The 16,596-nt window shown below is 46.0% G+C and overlaps 2 protein-coding genes across 4 annotated transcripts; both read left to right on the top strand.

Annotated features, from left to right (window-relative positions):
- Positions 1-333: 333 nt before the first annotated feature.
- tyk2 (tyrosine kinase 2) lies at positions 334-7,527 on the top strand. 2 transcript variants are annotated; one of them, XM_037256714.1, is made up of 24 exons: positions 334-499; positions 1,258-1,456; positions 1,528-1,651; positions 1,715-1,856; positions 1,927-2,090; positions 2,565-2,922; positions 2,997-3,164; positions 3,432-3,589; positions 3,654-3,771; positions 3,840-4,023; positions 4,091-4,206; positions 4,289-4,453; positions 4,533-4,620; positions 4,827-4,954; positions 5,199-5,334; positions 5,413-5,564; positions 5,636-5,786; positions 5,856-5,947; positions 6,019-6,208; positions 6,343-6,461; positions 6,539-6,711; positions 6,807-6,924; positions 6,997-7,113; positions 7,180-7,527. In XM_037256714.1, exons 2-24 carry the CDS (start codon positions 1,270-1,272, stop codon positions 7,330-7,332), a joined length of 3,501 nt encoding a protein of 1,166 aa, XP_037112609.1. In that variant the 5' UTR covers positions 334-499; positions 1,258-1,269; the 3' UTR covers positions 7,333-7,527. The 2 variants fall into 2 exon arrangements, with proteins under 2 accessions (XP_037112609.1, XP_037112608.1); XM_037256713.1 differs by having other exon boundaries at positions 3,837-4,023.
- A 1,498-nt stretch (positions 7,528-9,025) lies between these two features.
- raver1 (ribonucleoprotein, PTB-binding 1) lies at positions 9,026-16,162 on the top strand. 2 transcript variants are annotated; one of them, XM_037256761.1, is made up of 14 exons: positions 9,026-9,421; positions 10,344-10,410; positions 10,515-10,984; positions 11,526-11,717; positions 11,802-11,922; positions 11,988-12,088; positions 12,998-13,076; positions 13,161-13,339; positions 13,517-13,595; positions 13,659-13,795; positions 13,922-13,993; positions 14,084-14,206; positions 14,403-14,468; positions 15,027-16,162. In XM_037256761.1, exons 1-14 carry the CDS (start codon positions 9,041-9,043, stop codon positions 15,171-15,173), a joined length of 2,214 nt encoding a protein of 737 aa, XP_037112656.1. In that variant the 5' UTR covers positions 9,026-9,040; the 3' UTR covers positions 15,174-16,162. The 2 variants fall into 2 exon arrangements, with proteins under 2 accessions (XP_037112656.1, XP_037112655.1); XM_037256760.1 differs by having other exon boundaries at positions 12,995-13,076.
- The last annotated feature ends 434 nt before the right edge of the window (positions 16,163-16,596 follow it).

Genomic DNA, 16,596 nt, shown 5'->3' with positions numbered 1-16,596 from the left:
TAACGCACTTAAATTATATCTTCCAAGTCACAGTTTCCTTTCGAATATAATTTAACATCAACAAATGAGTATCATTCACAGAATTATTCACAGAATTTCTTCTCTCACTGCAACGGCACAAGTCCAGAACTGACTTGGTTTCACTTTCGATTTGAGAGTATTTGCGTTACTTCGACGTGTTCGTTACTGTCAATACCACCATAAAGAAAGTGCCTTTTTTTTTAAATTCAAATATATTTTAGACCGAAACAACACTTCAGGTTTTTTTTCCTTTCACAAATCTGATCTTTGTCTGACTCGTCGAGGCATTTATAGACACACTTCTGAATACGTCACTTCCGGTATTAATTTGAGGAAGTAAAACGTTTCGAGCATACGCGAGAGATATGAGAGCGGGTGGTGGGTGTAAGATAACCACTTTTAATGGAAGTCTTAACACCAATTTATGATCGTACATGGTCTGTAAACTGATAGCCCTGCAAAAGGTCGCCGTTGAAAGGTAAGCTCGGGACTGCTGTCTTCTCCGTCATGACGAAGTAACTACCACAACGTTGCAGCAAAATGACGCGATTTGCCACTGTAATTAATTAGTCGTCGACATACAACACAGATCCTCGTGTTGATATGTAATATACGTAATGTATCACTCTTATTCCACAAAGTTTCCGGAAACTGCCAAAACTTATTTTTTTTAACTTACCGTAAATCACTTGTATGTATTATTTTCCCGATTGCTGAATTCGCATATATCCTGACGGTACGGTACTTGTGTCATTCACAAAGTCTAATCACAATGTAAATAATATACATAATTCCTTTTTAATTTTTTATTATTTGCATCTTGTAGTAGCAAAATTGGACACCCATACTGTGTTACTAACCACAAAATGGATATTGCACAAACTGGATTAGTCATCTTCCGTACAGGGTAGATGTTGGATGATGTTCATTATGCTATTTCATTTTTTTCCTCTGTATTACCCTAAAAAGACCATCCAGCAATTTAGAGGAGCCCATTAATCCGTTAACAAATAGGCTATAGATGTCAAACTTTATCAGTCAACATTATTGGCAGTACTACTTGATAGCGTCTTTGGGTTTTTGAAAAGCGCGATACAAATTTAATGGATTATTATTATTATTATTATTATTATTATAGCCAGTGGGTAGTGGGAATTATGTCAGAATACAAATTTAATGAGAATTCATCGTTTATCATAGATTTACATGTTAATAACGTGTGTGTGTTTGCATCAGGATTCTGCAGTCATGTCCGGCAGGAGGTGGTCCAAGCTTTCCAAGCGAAGGTCCTCAGTGCAATCCCTGATAACCCCACAGGATGACGGCGTCCACATCTACCTCTTCTGGAGCCCCGAAGGAGAACGTTATTTATCGCACACGGCTGCGAAGCAGGTCACCGCAGAGGAGCTGTGCATTTTAGCCGCAGAGGCTGTCGGTGAGAATAATGACTTTCAACTATAATGTATCAAATCAGGTTCTATGTGTAACCCAGTGTGTCTTAAACAGGGATAACGCCTGTATTCCACGTGTTGTTTGCTCTGTATGACCCCTTGTCACGCTGCTGGTACAGTCCAAATGACATTTTTCACCCAGAGGAGGGGTCCTGTCTCATTCTTCACTACCGAATGAGGTGGGTAATATATTGCACACAACAAGGCGCTTCACTGCTAATCCCTGTTTTGTTGTCGGGCAGGTTCTACTTTCGCAATTGGCATGGACTGAATGACAAAGAGCCAGATGTAACTCGCTTCACTGTCAAAAGTCAGACGCATGCCGAAGACGACGGCGGACAAGCGCTGCTGGAAATCAAATCGGGCGAGTATTTATTCGCCCAGGTATGTGTCAGACTTCCTCGCAGCGGGTTGACGAGACAGTCCCCTGACAGCGCTATCTTCTTACTGACAGGCTAAACACGACTTTGTTAATGAACTCATTCCAATGGAGAACATGAACACAGAAGAGGAGCTAAGTCGCCTTAAAAGCGAGAGCTTGGGAATGGCCATGCTCCATCTTATGCACCTGGCGCTGCAGACTGGCAGCACCTTGCAGCGGGTTGCAAAAAAAACCAGGTAATATTTTACACACAGGACACGTGCACAATCTAATCAGCTGTTGGCTAAAGTCCTGCTGCCCTCATAAGATCATAAATCTATTTTTATATGCAATTACATAAAGGCATGTTGTCAAGACTAATGTTACAAGGTCATGCTTTTGAGAAAAAGAAAAATATACAAAATGCAAAAAATATATATGACAAAAACATATTTTTTTAAAAATATAAAAAATATATATTTATATTACATGAATAAAGTCATCTACTTTTGTGAAAAAAAGTATTATTAAAAGAAATATTTAAATGTATTATATTTATTTATTTATTTATTTATTTACTGGAGTACCAAATGGGAGAAAACAAAAGGTCTCACTATTATGAGGGAAGATAAAGAATGTCAACATTGCTGCAGAAACTCCAGTGCACCATAAGTCCAGCTAATTTTTAATATTTCTATTTTTAATCTCACTTGTTTTTGCTTTTCTTCCAGCTTTGTAAAATGCATCCCCAAGTCTTATGCCAAGCACATATCAGAAGACAGATTTGTGACAAAGATGAGGCTGTGGTGGATATTTGAGCGATCCATGCGCACCTACCAGCACCGCATGGACGCAAAGCAGCCGGACGCGAAGGAGATTTTCTGCAAGTACGTCCATGCTCTCGAGTGCTTGGCGCCACGTTTTGGCAGTGAGACCTTCGCCGCGCGCCACCTGAGGCTGAGCGGGGACGACGAAGCCACAAGCGGCCATGCTTCTTCCATAGGGGACGGCGGGGCCTCAGCTACGCACAAGCTGATGGTATCTGCCACCAAAGGCCTTCAGTGGCGGGAAGCAACCAACTGCGAGAAGGTTTGTCGTATTGTCGCAGGAAATATTCACCACTTCCTGATTCCTCACTCCCCTTGTATTGTTTGATCACGCAGGCCAACAACAACTGGATCGGCGACTACGGAAGGAAAACAAAGCGGCCCAGCCAGACGAGCGAAGCCGCTCCCGTTGAGTGGACCCCCTTCTGTGATTTCCCAGACATCATTCACATAGGGCTCAGTGAAGCTAATGTTTGCATTAGCACTCAGGACAACAAATGTATGGTGAGAGCGCTGCTTGGATCAGAAATAAAATACGGAGACTCTCCACGCTTTGCTTTTTATTTCAGCGGCGGTCGACCAGAGGCACTAGTTATGAAACAAATTCATACACATTAACAAAGAGCGCCATCTATTGGAACTCCCTTCCCTCATGCAGGGAATTCTGCATTTTTTTTTTTTCTTCTGGCATTTTTATGTCTTTAGAACGCGTCTGTAGGTGGCAGCTGATTTACTAAGCGTCACTCGTTGTCTTTGTGAATGCGCACGTAGGAGGTTGAGATGAGCTCCGGCCAGGAGGCCCGCTCCTTCATCTCCCTGCTGGATGGATACTACCGGCTGACTGCGGACGCCCACCACTATCTTTGTCACGAGGTGGCGCCCCCTAGGGTGCTGCTGAGTGAAGCTAATGGACTGCACGGACCAATCCAGTGAGTTGTTGTTTTCAAGCCCTTTGTGGGACGACGAAATATAATGTGTCACGACTTTTTCCAGTGATGACTTTGTGCTACACAAACTAAAAAAGGAGCAAGCGGAAGAAGAAGCTTGCCTCGTACGCTGGAGTGTCCTCAACTATCACCGGCTCGTCCTGGCCGTGACAAACAAACCACAGGTGAGTCGCCGCCATGTCAGTCTGGGTGAGGGTGTCGTCCTAAAAAAAGACTTCTCAATGGGCAGCAGAACGGATCGACCAGCAGCCAAAAGCTGTTTTGCATCCAGCATAAAGATTCCGTCTTCTCGCTGGATGGCTGGCAGGAGAGATTCTCCACTGTGAAGGAACTCACAAACACCCTGAAGGACTTCATCCTCAAGTCCGACTCCGAAAGCTATACCATTCAAAAGTGCTGTCGGCCTCGGCAAGGAGGTTTGTGTTTCGTGAACATCAATTTTAAATTTGAGTTTTGAATTTTTTATTTTTTTGTCTGCCGCAGAGCTTTCCAACCTCCTCGTAAGGAGACGTGGCAAAGATGGCGGAGCCAGCGCCCGGACTCTATCCCCGAACAAGTTGGAGCTGTGCTTCCAGATCAAGTATAAAGACCTCGTTCTGGTGAGAAGTTTGTTCGTTGAAGTTATGATGCCCTTGTTCTGGTCTACGCGGCTGAGGCGCCGGGTGGTATGTTTACGGACAGGGGCAGCATTTGGGTTTCGGCACGAGAACTCAAATCTACTCGGCGCATCTCCAAGTCGGGTTGGCGACTGACGGGCAGGACGACGACGACTTGGCCGGCGATCGATACAAAAAGGTCCAAGTGGTTCTCAAGGTTCTCGAGCAAAGCAAAGATGACATCACATCCGTAAGCGCCCGTCGTACTACGAGCGATCCGAATTTGTCTGTTGATTGAAAAAAATCAAACTTCATTTTCTCTGCTTTAGGCTTTTTTTGAGATGGCAAGTCTCATGAGCCAGGTGTCTCACAATCACCTGGTGTTTGTCCATGGTTTGTCTGTCAACGGATCTGAAAGTGAGAACACACACTACTGACGCTTCTACTTCCCTCTTTACGACTTCCTCAACACGCCCACGCACACGCGCAAAAATACTCTTTCTCTGCTTTTTCTTAGTGCTTCAGTTTGACAATAAAAATAAATAAATACAAATCCTACCGCTATAATGCTCATATTGATCTTGATATAGGTCTGATAAAAACTCTTGCGCTTTCCACTGCAGACATTATGGTGGAGGAGTTTGTGGAATTTGGACCTCTCGACGTTTTCCTTCAGCGAGAAAAAGACAAATTGACTCCAAGGTGGAAATTTACTGTGGCCAAACAACTTGCCGGTGCCCTAAATTATCTCGTAAGTTTCTATACTTTCTCATGTCAATGTGTGTTACTTTCCCGAGACATATCCAATTTTTTTTTTTGCCATGTTCGTAAAGCTCAATATCAATCTGTGATTTTCCATTTCATGTTTTTCTTCTTCTAAGTAAATGCAGCCTCGTAATAAATCATCTGAAGCGGCACTAATGGTTCTCGTGACAGATGTGACATTTATCATACCTGGCAGGTAGCTTACTTAAACGGGTTCTGCGTTCTTGTAGGCGACTAAAGGTGTCACCCATGGAAACGTTTGTGCCAGGAATGTCCTGGTGGCGAGGCGAGGTCTGGGTCAAGGTGCGTCTCCTTTAGTCAAGCTGAGTGACCCGGGCATTGCCGTCAATATACTTTTCCTAGAAGGTCAGTATTGTAAAGAAAAATCTAATTTTATTGCTTTGGTCCAAAAATGACATTTCCAAGCGCTCTACCTTGCCGCAGAGCGAGTCGAGCGCATTCCCTGGATCGCACCCGAGTGCGTTTACAGCAAGGCGCCCGTCGGCCCGGGCGCTGACCAGTGGAGCTTCGGCGTCACGCTGCTGGAAATCTGCAACGACGGCCAGCTCCCCCTGAGCGAGGCCACGTTGCTGGAGGTCGGAAGCCGTCGCTGTCCCAGATGTAGCGGCCGCGAAGAATCCAATCACCATCTGTCTCCTCTCTGCAGAAAGAGCGCTTCTATCAGCAAAAGGGGACATTGATAGCGCCGTCCTCCCAGGACATGGCCGTCTTCATCAACAGGTGTCTCGTCTACGAGCCTTTGGAGCGGCCTCGCTTCTGCTCTTTGCTCCGAGACCTCATCGACATCATGAAAAAAAGTGCGTTCGCAAAGAACTAAAATGATAATTAGTCTCGGCGTTGAACGTTTTATGATTCCACTCGCACAGATCCGGAAATATGTCCCAGTGAGACTCTTCCTCAGGTTCAGTCCACCGTGTATCTCAAGCGTCATCTGAAAAAGAGGAACATCTTGGGAAAGGTGAGTCTCCTCCCCCGCCTTTTTTTTTTTTTTCTTCCATGTAGCTGATGAACTCCGTCGTCCGACTTTAGGGTAATTTCGGAATGGTGACGCTGTATATGTACGACCCGGCCAACGACGGCAAGGGAGAGCTGGTGGCCGTCAAGGCTTTAAAACAAGAAGACGGCCCCTTGCCCAAGTGCTGGCTGAAGGAGATCGAAACCATCAAGTCCCTCCATCACACCAACATTGTCAAGTACAAAGGATGCTGCACTGAAATGGGCAAGTCCTCACATAGCAAATCGCGTTCAGTCATGAAAGGAAATCTCCCGAGTCTAGCACAAACTGGCTTGAAAACGATCCCCCCCCCCCCTCCCACCATCTAAAATAAACTTTCTAACTTGCTCCATTGACAGGAGGACAGGTGGTGCAGCTGATAATGGAGTTCCTTCCGCTGGGCAGCCTGGAAAAATACCTTCAAAAACAAGAGCAGAGTACATCCCAGTGCTTGCTGTTTGCTCAGCAGATCTGCGAGGTGAGCTGTTCAGAATCTCTTTTGCCATTTTGCTTTTTGCTCTGGAATGTTATATTTCATCTCCTAAATGTTCCTAGGGGATGGAATACTTGCACTCAAAGCGATTCATCCATCGGGACCTCGCCGCACGTAATATCTTAGTAAAAAATGAAAGCTTGGTGAAGATCGCAGACTTTGGATTGTCTAAATATATCCCCGAGGATAACACCTACTATCGTGTGTCTGAAGATGGTGGTAGCCCAGTTTTCTGGTGAGTTTGTGATACACACACACACACACACACACACACACACACACACACACACTAGCTACCATTATAACAGTTTTTGATGCTTTGTTTCACAGGTATGCCCTCGAGTGCCTGAAGCTAAACAAATTTTCATTTCACTCCGACATCTGGTCCTTTGGTGTGACGCTTTACGAGATCCTGACCCGCTGCGATCCGAGCCAAAGCCCCCCCATGGTACGCCGTGGCTTGCAAAATGCGCATTTGTATGTGACTGTGTTTCAAACACATCATGTCCTCGATTTGTAGATGTTTACCAAGATGGCGGCGTTGTCCTCGTCCCTCAGAGAGATGACTGTGAATGTGCTCATCGTCTTGTTGGAGAAGCGGCAGCGCTTGCCTTGTCCCAAAAACTGCCCACCTGAGGTAAAAAAAAATATTATGACATCATCTTTACTGGGTATCTAATGCTGTGTTCTTTTCTGAGGACAGCTGAGGAGAATAACCATGCAGTGTTGGGATCAAGATCCTGCAGAAAGGCCGTCGTTCCATGCTTTGTTTGAGCAGTTGGAAAATATACGCTCACAGCCAAGTGTTGACATTTTTCGATCTGGACTTCAATCTGTTTGTTTGACTACCACTTAGAAATGCATTTACAAATGTCAGCTGCCTTCCTCCACAAATTGTGGTCTGGCATTATTGTGATGAACATGGAGCATCACGAGGAAAAGGTCAACAGACCGAGAGACTGTCAACTTGCGCATTTGGTTGTTGAATTTTTGTACATTTTACAAGGGTTGTTAGATTTTGCATTAGATTTTTATAACAAAAATCATGAAATACCGTTTTTTTCCGTGTATAATACGCAAAATTTAACTAATTTATTGTCCTAAAATCTGGGGTGCGCATTATACATGGGTACAATTTTTTTTTAATTTTTTTTTTTTTAATTTAATTTTTTTTTATTTTTTTTTTTAAGAAAATCATGGTACTGGTACACGAGTATTGATTTATGTATTGTTCTCTTCTTGTCATGTTGTGAAAGAATGTGGGTTGAATAAATACCAAAAGAACAATAGTGTGTTTGTACTGTGCTCTGGTCATTTCGTCAAAGAAGGGATAATTTAATACAATCAGCAAATAACAAAATGCGTATTACAGGTAATATTTTATTTCACAACACTTTGCCTTGTTCCTTTCGTCTCTGCTGTTCACTTCAAACACGCTCCATACGAACGCAATGCTCTCGTATCAGACGCTTGCTCGATCACCTGCTCGTTTGCTGTCACAATGTACCCTACACAAATCCGAAACATTTGTTGCGGCTCCGAGTCACGACGAGGGGCAAGTTTTGGTTTCCAAGGGTGTTTTTATTCCTCTTCAACGTCTCTCCCATACATAGCCGCCTTTTTCACATGTCCGCACGTCACTTTCCTCTCTTTTCATCTGATCGCGGTGGTGCCTTTACGGGCAGTCGGAGAAATCAACGCCAACAAAAAAAATACATCCAGCCTAGTTAAGACCATACCAAAGACTATAAAAATGGGACCCATTGCCTCCCTGCGTGTGTGACGATCATTGGGACTTTAAAAAAAAAAGAAAAAGAAAAAAAATTGGGTGCGTATTATACATGGGTACAGGCTTTTTTCCAGCATCAACATGCCATTGTTAGGGTGCGTATTATACATGGGGGCGTATTATACACGGAAAAAAACGGTAGTTTGTTAATTTGATAAATATTTTTTCCACATTCCCTTTGTTGTTTCCTTTTTTAACCACTGTGTATTGCAATGCACATTCATGATGGGTTGGCACCAGTTCATACACTTACTGGATAATTCCGTAGCAATTGTTTCCAGAAGGGTCCCTGGAAATTATACGAAAGCTTTCATGTTGGTCTTAGTCTCTGTGTGGTGGAGTACACAGAGGGACTTGCTTATTTTTTGCATAGTAAGGCTGCTTATACCCTTTTTTCGTGCAGACACTTTTTAAATGAAAATGCCCTTTAATACAGACGGTGCAAAAGTAAGTCTATAGTTGTAAGAGTAATAATGAGGGTTTATTATTATTATTTACCTTCTTTTACAGTTTCAGCACACACACTAGTTAATGCACATTATTGGACAAATAACAGAAAACTATGTGTAAATGACTAATGCATAAAAATATTAGGCAGAATTTCAAGTTGTATTTAAAAACAAAATCGAATTTGTCCCCTCCTTGACCATCATATTGGGTCATTTCCGGTTCAGGGTAAGGCTCAAACACGACATAACCCCACCCACTGACGTCACCTGCCTCGTCCAATCAGAGACGGCGTTGTGCCCATGTGTGTATTGTTTAAACTGCTCAAATGCGACTGGCTTTTCCAGAGCAACCAAAAGTTCCACCGAGTCGAGTGATGGCGGCCGTCGTGTCTGTGAGCGCAAACGCCAAAGAAGAGAACACAGACACAGCGCTCGGCTCCGTCTCCCGTCCGCTTGACGAAAAGTACGACCTCGCTGCACTCGCCGACCGTGAAAAGTGGAGGCCCGGAGAGCGGCGGCATCCGGAGCTCGAAGCCGGCGAAGACGTCCCGACAACGGGACACAGCGAGGGTCAGCGGAGGGCCGACGAAGACTGGACCCCACTGAGCCCACAAGAGATTCAGAGCCGCTTGGAGAGAACTCGGCGAGAGTTTTACAACCGCAGGAAGATTATCATCAAAAATCTGCCGTCTGACGTCAGCAATCAGGTATGACTAAAACGTTTAGTGATTGAGTGACAGAAGTCGTGACAAGTGTTAACCTAGCCCTGCTATGCTAGTTTTGTTAGCCTTTTGGCCATTAAACTCCACAATAGTTGTTATCGTCAATTAGCAACCCCATTGCCCATATATTAACTGTCTACTCAAAAATAGACGCACTTTACAGTACAAACGAATTACTGTATTTGTAAATTGTGCTTTCAAATCAAAATGGTCGTGTTTAACATAATTAAACTCCAGCCGGTCAGTTATCTGTCAAGTGCGGCCTGAGCCGCCTGTCAGGCCTTGCGAACGTCCACCCCGGGGATTTAAATTAATTGGACGACTGTCCCAGTCACAATTGCGGCTCAGTCACACATTAAGCTTGTACTTATCAATTCTACGTTTAAGCCAAAGTTAAAATGTAATCACATAAACTTGTCTTGTAAACGCATGATGCCCCCCCCACCCCCCTCCCAATTATGTTTGGAACGTGCCTGACTCGTGGGGAGCGTTGGGGCCTGCGGGAAATACCATTGTTCAGGAAAAGAGAGGGGGTTTTAGTCGTTGGTGGGGTTTCGAGATGCGAGCTGTGTTCTAACAAAAGGTGGAAGGCGTGCGGACAAAACGCTTCAGAAAGTGCTCGACAGCACCGAGCATGGTTTGTGAATGGACAAACGCAGCGTAGAACAATTTTCTGCTCCTAACAAAGACTCTGTCATGAGCCTCGGTACATCCATCTCCCATCCCCAGGTGCACTTATCGTGCTGGTTAGCCACTGATCATAAACAGTAAAGAATACAACTTAGGCTTAACTTATCTCCCATTAGAATGTAGAATTATCAGCAGATGCAATATTTTGCGTCGTCAGAATTTGTGATTGTCTATTTTTTAGTAGTAAATGCATTAATTATTGTTTCTCTTATTCCAGGAGGTTCATGAGCTGCTGTGCAACTATGACCTGAAGTACTGCTTTGTTGACAAATACAAGGGCACAGGTGAGTCATGTTCGCCTACCCCCATATTGACAAGCCATGTTTTGTTAAAACTATTATTAGCCTCGTTGCCTGACTCACATTTAATTCTTCTTCTCACCCCGCAGCCTTTGTGACGCTGCTCAACGGTGAACAGGCGCAGAGCGCCATCAAGGAGTTCCACCAGCACGCGCTCCGCGATCGGGAAATCTCCGTGCAGTTGCAGCCCACCGACGCCCTGCTGTGCATCGCCAACTTGCCGCGCTCCTTCACCCAGCAGCAGTTCGAGGAGCTGGTGCGCCCCTTCGGCAACCTGGAGCGCTGCTTCCTGGTGTACCGGGCGTCCAGCGGCCGCTCCAAGGGCTACGGCTTTGTGGACTACATGAAGAAGGACTCGGCGGCCCGGGCCAAGTCGGAGCTGCTTGGGAAGCAGCTGGGCTCGCGCATGCTCTACGTGCACTGGACCGAAGTGGGCTCGCTCACGTACCCGCTGCTGCACTCCAAGTGTCTCTGTGTGGACCGCCTGCCTCAGAGTGTCGTGACCGCCCAAGACATCTGCAACCCGCTGGTCGATGCTTATCGGCCAGTCTTCTGTCAGGTCAGACTCTCCACACAACATTTAGAACACACTTCACCACTCCACGGTGACCCGTTCTCTGATCAGAGACACGTTCGAGAAATGTTACACCAAAATGGCATTGTAGTTCATTTGTGTCCACTCTTTGGCTATCCGGGTAGTAGCGCCACCTGCTGCTTTGGCATGCACTTGATAGCCATTTTTCTGTGGTCAGACGGAAAACAAGGGTGCATTTGACCTGATGGAAGAGGATATTGTAATCGTGGGAGGAAAATCCATTGGTCATCTCGCACTGCCATTCACCTTTAGCCTAGATTGCATTGCTGGTTTCCATGGTGATGACCACCTGACTCTTCCCCAGGTGGTGTCATACAGCAGATGTTTCTGGAATGACAATGTCCCTTTAGAGCAGACATATGGTCAACCATTTTCTAGTCTTTTAGTTGTTGTTCTCCGAATTGTGGCAAAAAAATAAATACAATTAATTGGTAAATGAGTTCAAGGGGCAGTGCTTGCTTGTCAATTTTGTTTTTAAATGACCTGTTGTTTTTGTCCTTTGCAGTTGGCCCAAGGACAAGATGGAAGTTTTCGGCGTTTTGCGGTGCTGGAGTTTGCCACGGCTGACATGGCCGAAGAGGCTCAGAAGCTGTTAGACGGCCGTCTGCTGGGCGGCACGCACATCCGGGCGTCCTTCTGTGCCCCCGGTCCACCCGGGCGGAGCATGCTCGCCGCTTTGATCGCTGCCCAGACCATGGTAAGTGCACCGAGCCCGCTTTTGGGCTGCTGGTTGACCTCCGCTTTGTTCAGAATGACCATAGGAAATAATCAATCAATACAGTTTGTGAACAGGGGCAAGGGTCTCCTCCCAGATCCCACCGCCATGCAGATCCTCTCGGGCCTGAACAACCCGGCCGCACTCCAGATGTTGCTCAACCCGTTGTCGCAGGGCCACAAACAAGGTGATGAGCCCTTCGTCCCACTTTGTCTCCCTTTGTACCGGCAAACCTGACGTCCTGCCGCGCAGGCCTCCTCGGGGCGGCCCCCGCCATGCCGCTACTCGCCAACCCGGCCCTCCCTGCCATGCTGCTCCAGTTGCTGCTACAAAATCAGGCGAAAGCCCAGCAGGTGCCAACCTCTTTTTTTTGTTTTTCTTTACTCCCCTCGCTCTACCCTTAACCACTCGGAGGGGCTTTGATTCATCCTCATAACGCACTCAACTTGCTCTCATTCCCACTTTGCCATCAGCAAGCCTTTCTGGGAAATCCTCTTCTTTGGGCTCAGGTGCTGTACAGTCACGAAGGCCCTCTAGTGCCCTGTGTGAGTGCTAATGCTGTTTTTGCGTGACCGTGTGAAGTGCTTTCTTCCTGTTCACACCCTAAAACACCGTCACGTAACAAAACGACAACATCCACTCGTTCACCTGCTGCTTCATTAGGTATGCGTGCTCCATCTAATGAAAACAAAACAAGTCTGCCTTTTGAAAGATGCTAATGCTCATTTGAGAGAGAAGTGGCCCATGATGTTTGCTACCAAAGTAAAAAAAACAAAAAAAACAAGCAACTACCGTTGTGTAACAGCCCAAAGCTCATCCCTCGGGGAGCAACACGCAAACAGAAAATACGGTTCAGTTCTCCAGTCTCATTTCGTCATCTCTCTCACATCACTTGACTCTTATATGGCACAGCCTGTCATGGCACTCGGCATCTTCTCCGGGACGCACTCGGCTCCATTTTGACAAGGCTCCTCGTCCTCGCGTCGCAGCTCCTCAAGACGTACCGCTCGAGAGTTCAACAAGAGCAGTCACTTTCCGCCGAGCAAAAAGGGCTACAAAAAATAGCTAGATTTTTTTTACTTGATGTTTTTAGTCACGCTCGCGTATTTAGTATAGGGTGCGCCAAGCCAACAAAACGTGGTGAGTATGCAATGGTGTGGTGTTTTTGCACAGCATGCGAGTTGAGTGCCTTACCACAACTGGAACGCTTGTGACCTTCCCTTGCCGCTCAGCCTCTGCTCTTTTTCTCCTTTGCCCAGCAGGCAGGACTCCTGGCGGAGAATCCTCTCGCCCCGCTGCCCGTCCAGCAGGGAATCCATCTGCTCGGAGATCTGCCTCAAGGTCTGACACCGCTCCAATGTCACCCCCATTTCCAAAATTAAAACATCTTACTTTTTTTTTTTTTTTTAATTCTATCACATACAGGTGGTGTAGTCTCAGGTCTGGACCCCCTTCCCCAGCTGAAGCCGGCGCCCATGAGCAGAGCCATGGCAAGGGATCAAGAGTCCCCCATCTTCCCGCAGACACCCTCCCCGACTCTGCAGGGTCTGTCTGTGCCGCTGCTGGGCGGCATGATGGGACCAGACGGCCTGACGGCGCAGGCGGTGAGACCCCACAGCGCCGCAAGCCGCCAAACTGCATGCCTCGTTTGGCTGGTTAATCTTCTGTAATCCCGTTATGCTTTTGAAACGGCCTCAATGAAAAATAGAAAATAGCCAATGTAGACATTTTAGTCGGGAACATTAGTCCTGTTAACATTATTGGGCTTTCTTCTCCCCCAGGTCCCCATACTAGGAGACCCCACCAAAGATGTGACTCCGCCCCAGAGTTCCTTTCTCTCTGCCAATGGGTTTCCCTCAGGTGAGCGTCACACGACTGTGCTCCTGTGAGAGGCAAGCGTTTCATGCCTGTCGTGTCCTCCAGGAGCCAACTGCAGACCTCACCCGTACAGGAAGAGACCCACGCTAAGCAACGTCTCCAACCAGCACCTCAGCATGCACCCCAGCTACAGCCTGCGCTACCAAGACTCGTACAATGATGAGTATCGTCCTGTCCACCAGGTAAGCGATGTCATGTCTACTTGTGGCCACCTTCCTTTCTGTAAACGTCTACAGTTGCCATTTTGGAGGTATATTGCAGCCATTGTGATCCCGAGTTGAGTTTTTTCCCCTGATGTTTGCGCTTAGGATGAGTTGCAGCACTTGTACGAGGAGCAGGAGAATCACCACATGGGTGACTTGACAAGCTTCGGACAGCAGGTAAGCTCCACATTTTAATCATCTGAATGAGTTGAAGTGGATGGCACCTTGGCAGCCGTGTGACAACTCCCCTGTGTTTGGTTAATGCAGCTCTCGCGTCCGTCAGACTTGGGCCAGCGCCACTTCAGTTTCCCGCCCAGTCCGCCCCCGTCCTCGTATTTCAGCTCGGACGCCTCCGCTAATGGCTGCCTGCCTCCCGGCCAGCTCAACAGGGTGAGTCCGACGCTGATGTCACTTTTTATTTTTTTAATAAAAGCCTTCTCTTCAATGCTGCACTATTGATTTTTGCTTGTCAGTCTGTGTATATACATGTGTGTGTGTATGGGGGGGGTAGCTGAAAGCGAAAAAAGGTCCCGTTCAATCACCTTTGCAGATGTTTGTGTCCTAAAAGTAATTTATTTATACTCAGGCGGTGGGCATGCCTCCTGTGAGCCACTCCTCTGACTACCCTCCAGGACTTGTCAACACAATGAAGGTAATTCCTTTTTACATTAGAAGAAAAATAGAAGAGCTAAGAGCCTTTGCTACACCTAAAAATAACAATATTAAGATTAAAAGCATGATTGAATACTTGGAAATTAGGACACCCAACCACTGGGGATCACAAGCAAGACAGCCTTTTAAATGTGAAATGGCTGCACTGGGGAGATAATAGTGGAATAGGAAATGTTTACCAAAAAAATCAGAAATGAACTACAAAAATATGCGTCCAAAGCCGGACCGCCACCTCTGTCCTGCGCGTTTTAAATGTCGCCCTGATTCAAATGATCAGAATCGTTATCGGACTTGACGGCGAGAATTAAATTGTTTAATTGCGGTCGCGCCAAAAGTTCCACGCACCCCGCCAACTTTTCCAAAGAATCTTAAGCACCAACAAAATGGCCGGACCGGGGGCATTTCTCCATATTTGCCGCTTAAACTAAACCCAGAGAAGGATGTGATACAGCTGGAGCGCCTGCCCCCCCCCCCCCCCCTTTTTTTTTTTCTTCCAATTTCATGCCATCAACGCCTACCTTCCCAACCTCCACTTTAGACCCCCATCGGGAGCCACAAGCGCCTCTTCTCCCGCCTCATCCCGTCTCCGGAGCCGAGCCCCGAAGGCGGCTACGTGGGCCAACACTCCCAGGGGCTGGGCGGCCATTACGCAGACTCCTACCTGAAGCGCAAGCGCATCTTCTAAAAAAGGGAAAAAGGCCGTGACAGGGACTGGAAATCCTTCAAATTGCTTCCTGTTGGAATTCCTGGCTGTTGTCCCCCTTTCTTTTTGGTGTTTGTGTATATATATATAATTTTAGTGTGTTGACAATTTTTTTTTTTTTAATTATTTGTTTTTTAAAATAGCTCTTTAAATTTATTGTTGGAGGCAGTTTATTATGTTTACCTGCAGGGGCAAGTTAAGCTAATCAAGTTTTTTTTTTTGTGTGGCGTGTAAGCACATACTTGGATCAGTATTTTAATTGTCTATTATGATGAAGTCCATATCGGATGTCTTCCACATTACTTTTCAAACAAAGGGAAGCCTTCATCGTCAACGTAGACCACCACTTGTCCTTGCTACCCCCCCCCCCCCCCCCCCCCCCCGCTCCCCCACTCCTTCACCAACACGGCCATCTTTATGGAACTGATAAAAAAAAAAAAAGTCATCCCAAGCTTGTTTCTTGGCGTTTTCTTGTCCTATGATCAGCACCAGCGGAGTTTTCTTGTTCCCCCTTTTCACTAGTTAAGTGCATTTGAAGCACACTGGCCACAATGCCTGTTTTTTCACGTTTTATGTGGTTAAATGGTTCCTCTGGCAGTCCAGTCACTTTTTTTTTTTTTAATCCAAGTGAAGTTTGATTATGGAGAACCCATTCCCTCCTTGCAAGAAGAAGACTGATTATCCTAAGCCTTGACGCCGTTACCGCCGCTGTATTTTTATTTGCTGTGTAAATAGTTTGATCCCTTTCTCTCTCTTCCCAAAATGTTTGCCTTCCACGACCAGAATGTGGTCAGGTTGCTTATGAGTGAATTTACAGCTTATCGTTGTTATTGTTCACAGACCGAAAGACGCGGTCCAAAAACTTTTAATGGTCAATCATCTCCATTTACTTGCTCCTCGTAATTCTTCCGTGGTCACCTTTCTAATTTGTGTTTGTGTGAGAGAGAGAAAGTAAATGTTATTTAAACTCACCTTGCTGTCACTTAATTTTTCGAAGGGCCGTTTAAAATATATAAAAATATGTAGCCACAATTTCATTAGTTACCTTGAAAAATGTGCTGTACAAAAAACGTAAGTTATAGATGTCTGTTGTTGCTATGGCAACTGCAGGTCACCTCCGTGTTGGTGCTCAAGCTGCAAGTTCAAAAAGTAGAATTCTTTTGAAATCAGTGGATTTAAAAACAGGTTAGTGTTATGCTGTAACCTTCACCTTCCACCTGTAGGGGGACCTCAGTGTATTTTAGACAAGTGACACACACACACACACACAGTGTGTAACAAGTGAGCCAGTGGAAAAAGAGAGGATGTGAAACTGTGACTTAGGTAAATGCAAGTGAAGCATCTGCACTGTAAACAAGTCAAGTTTTAATAGCGGCCAAACATCTGCCGCCTGACCCGCAAGCTC

The sequence above is a fragment of the Syngnathus acus genome, chromosome 8, assembly GCF_901709675.1.
Source record: "Syngnathus acus chromosome 8, fSynAcu1.2, whole genome shotgun sequence".
NCBI lineage: Eukaryota > Metazoa > Chordata > Actinopteri > Syngnathiformes > Syngnathidae > Syngnathus > Syngnathus acus.
The sequence above is the reverse complement of the archived record's forward strand: the minus strand, read 5'-3'. Positions and strand labels throughout refer to the sequence as shown.

Coding starts and splice junctions, on each gene's coding strand:
- tyk2 (XM_037256713.1), top strand. CDS start 1,270: ATGTCCGGCAGGAGGTGGTCCAAGCTTTCCAAGCGAAGGTCCTCAGTG. Junction 3,590..3,653: donor GGACTGCACGGACCAATCCA/GTGAGTTGTTGT, acceptor GACTTTTTCCAG/TGATGACTTTGTGCTACACA. Junction 6,925..6,996: donor CGAGCCAAAGCCCCCCCATG/GTACGCCGTGGC, acceptor CTCGATTTGTAG/ATGTTTACCAAGATGGCGGC.
- raver1 (XM_037256760.1), top strand. CDS start 9,041: ATGCGACTGGCTTTTCCAGAGCAACCAAAAGTTCCACCGAGTCGAGTG. Junction 11,923..11,987: donor GTCGCAGGGCCACAAACAAG/GTGATGAGCCCT, acceptor CCTGCCGCGCAG/GCCTCCTCGGGGCGGCCCCC. Junction 13,340..13,516: donor ACGGCCTGACGGCGCAGGCG/GTGAGACCCCAC, acceptor CTTCTCCCCCAG/GTCCCCATACTAGGAGACCC.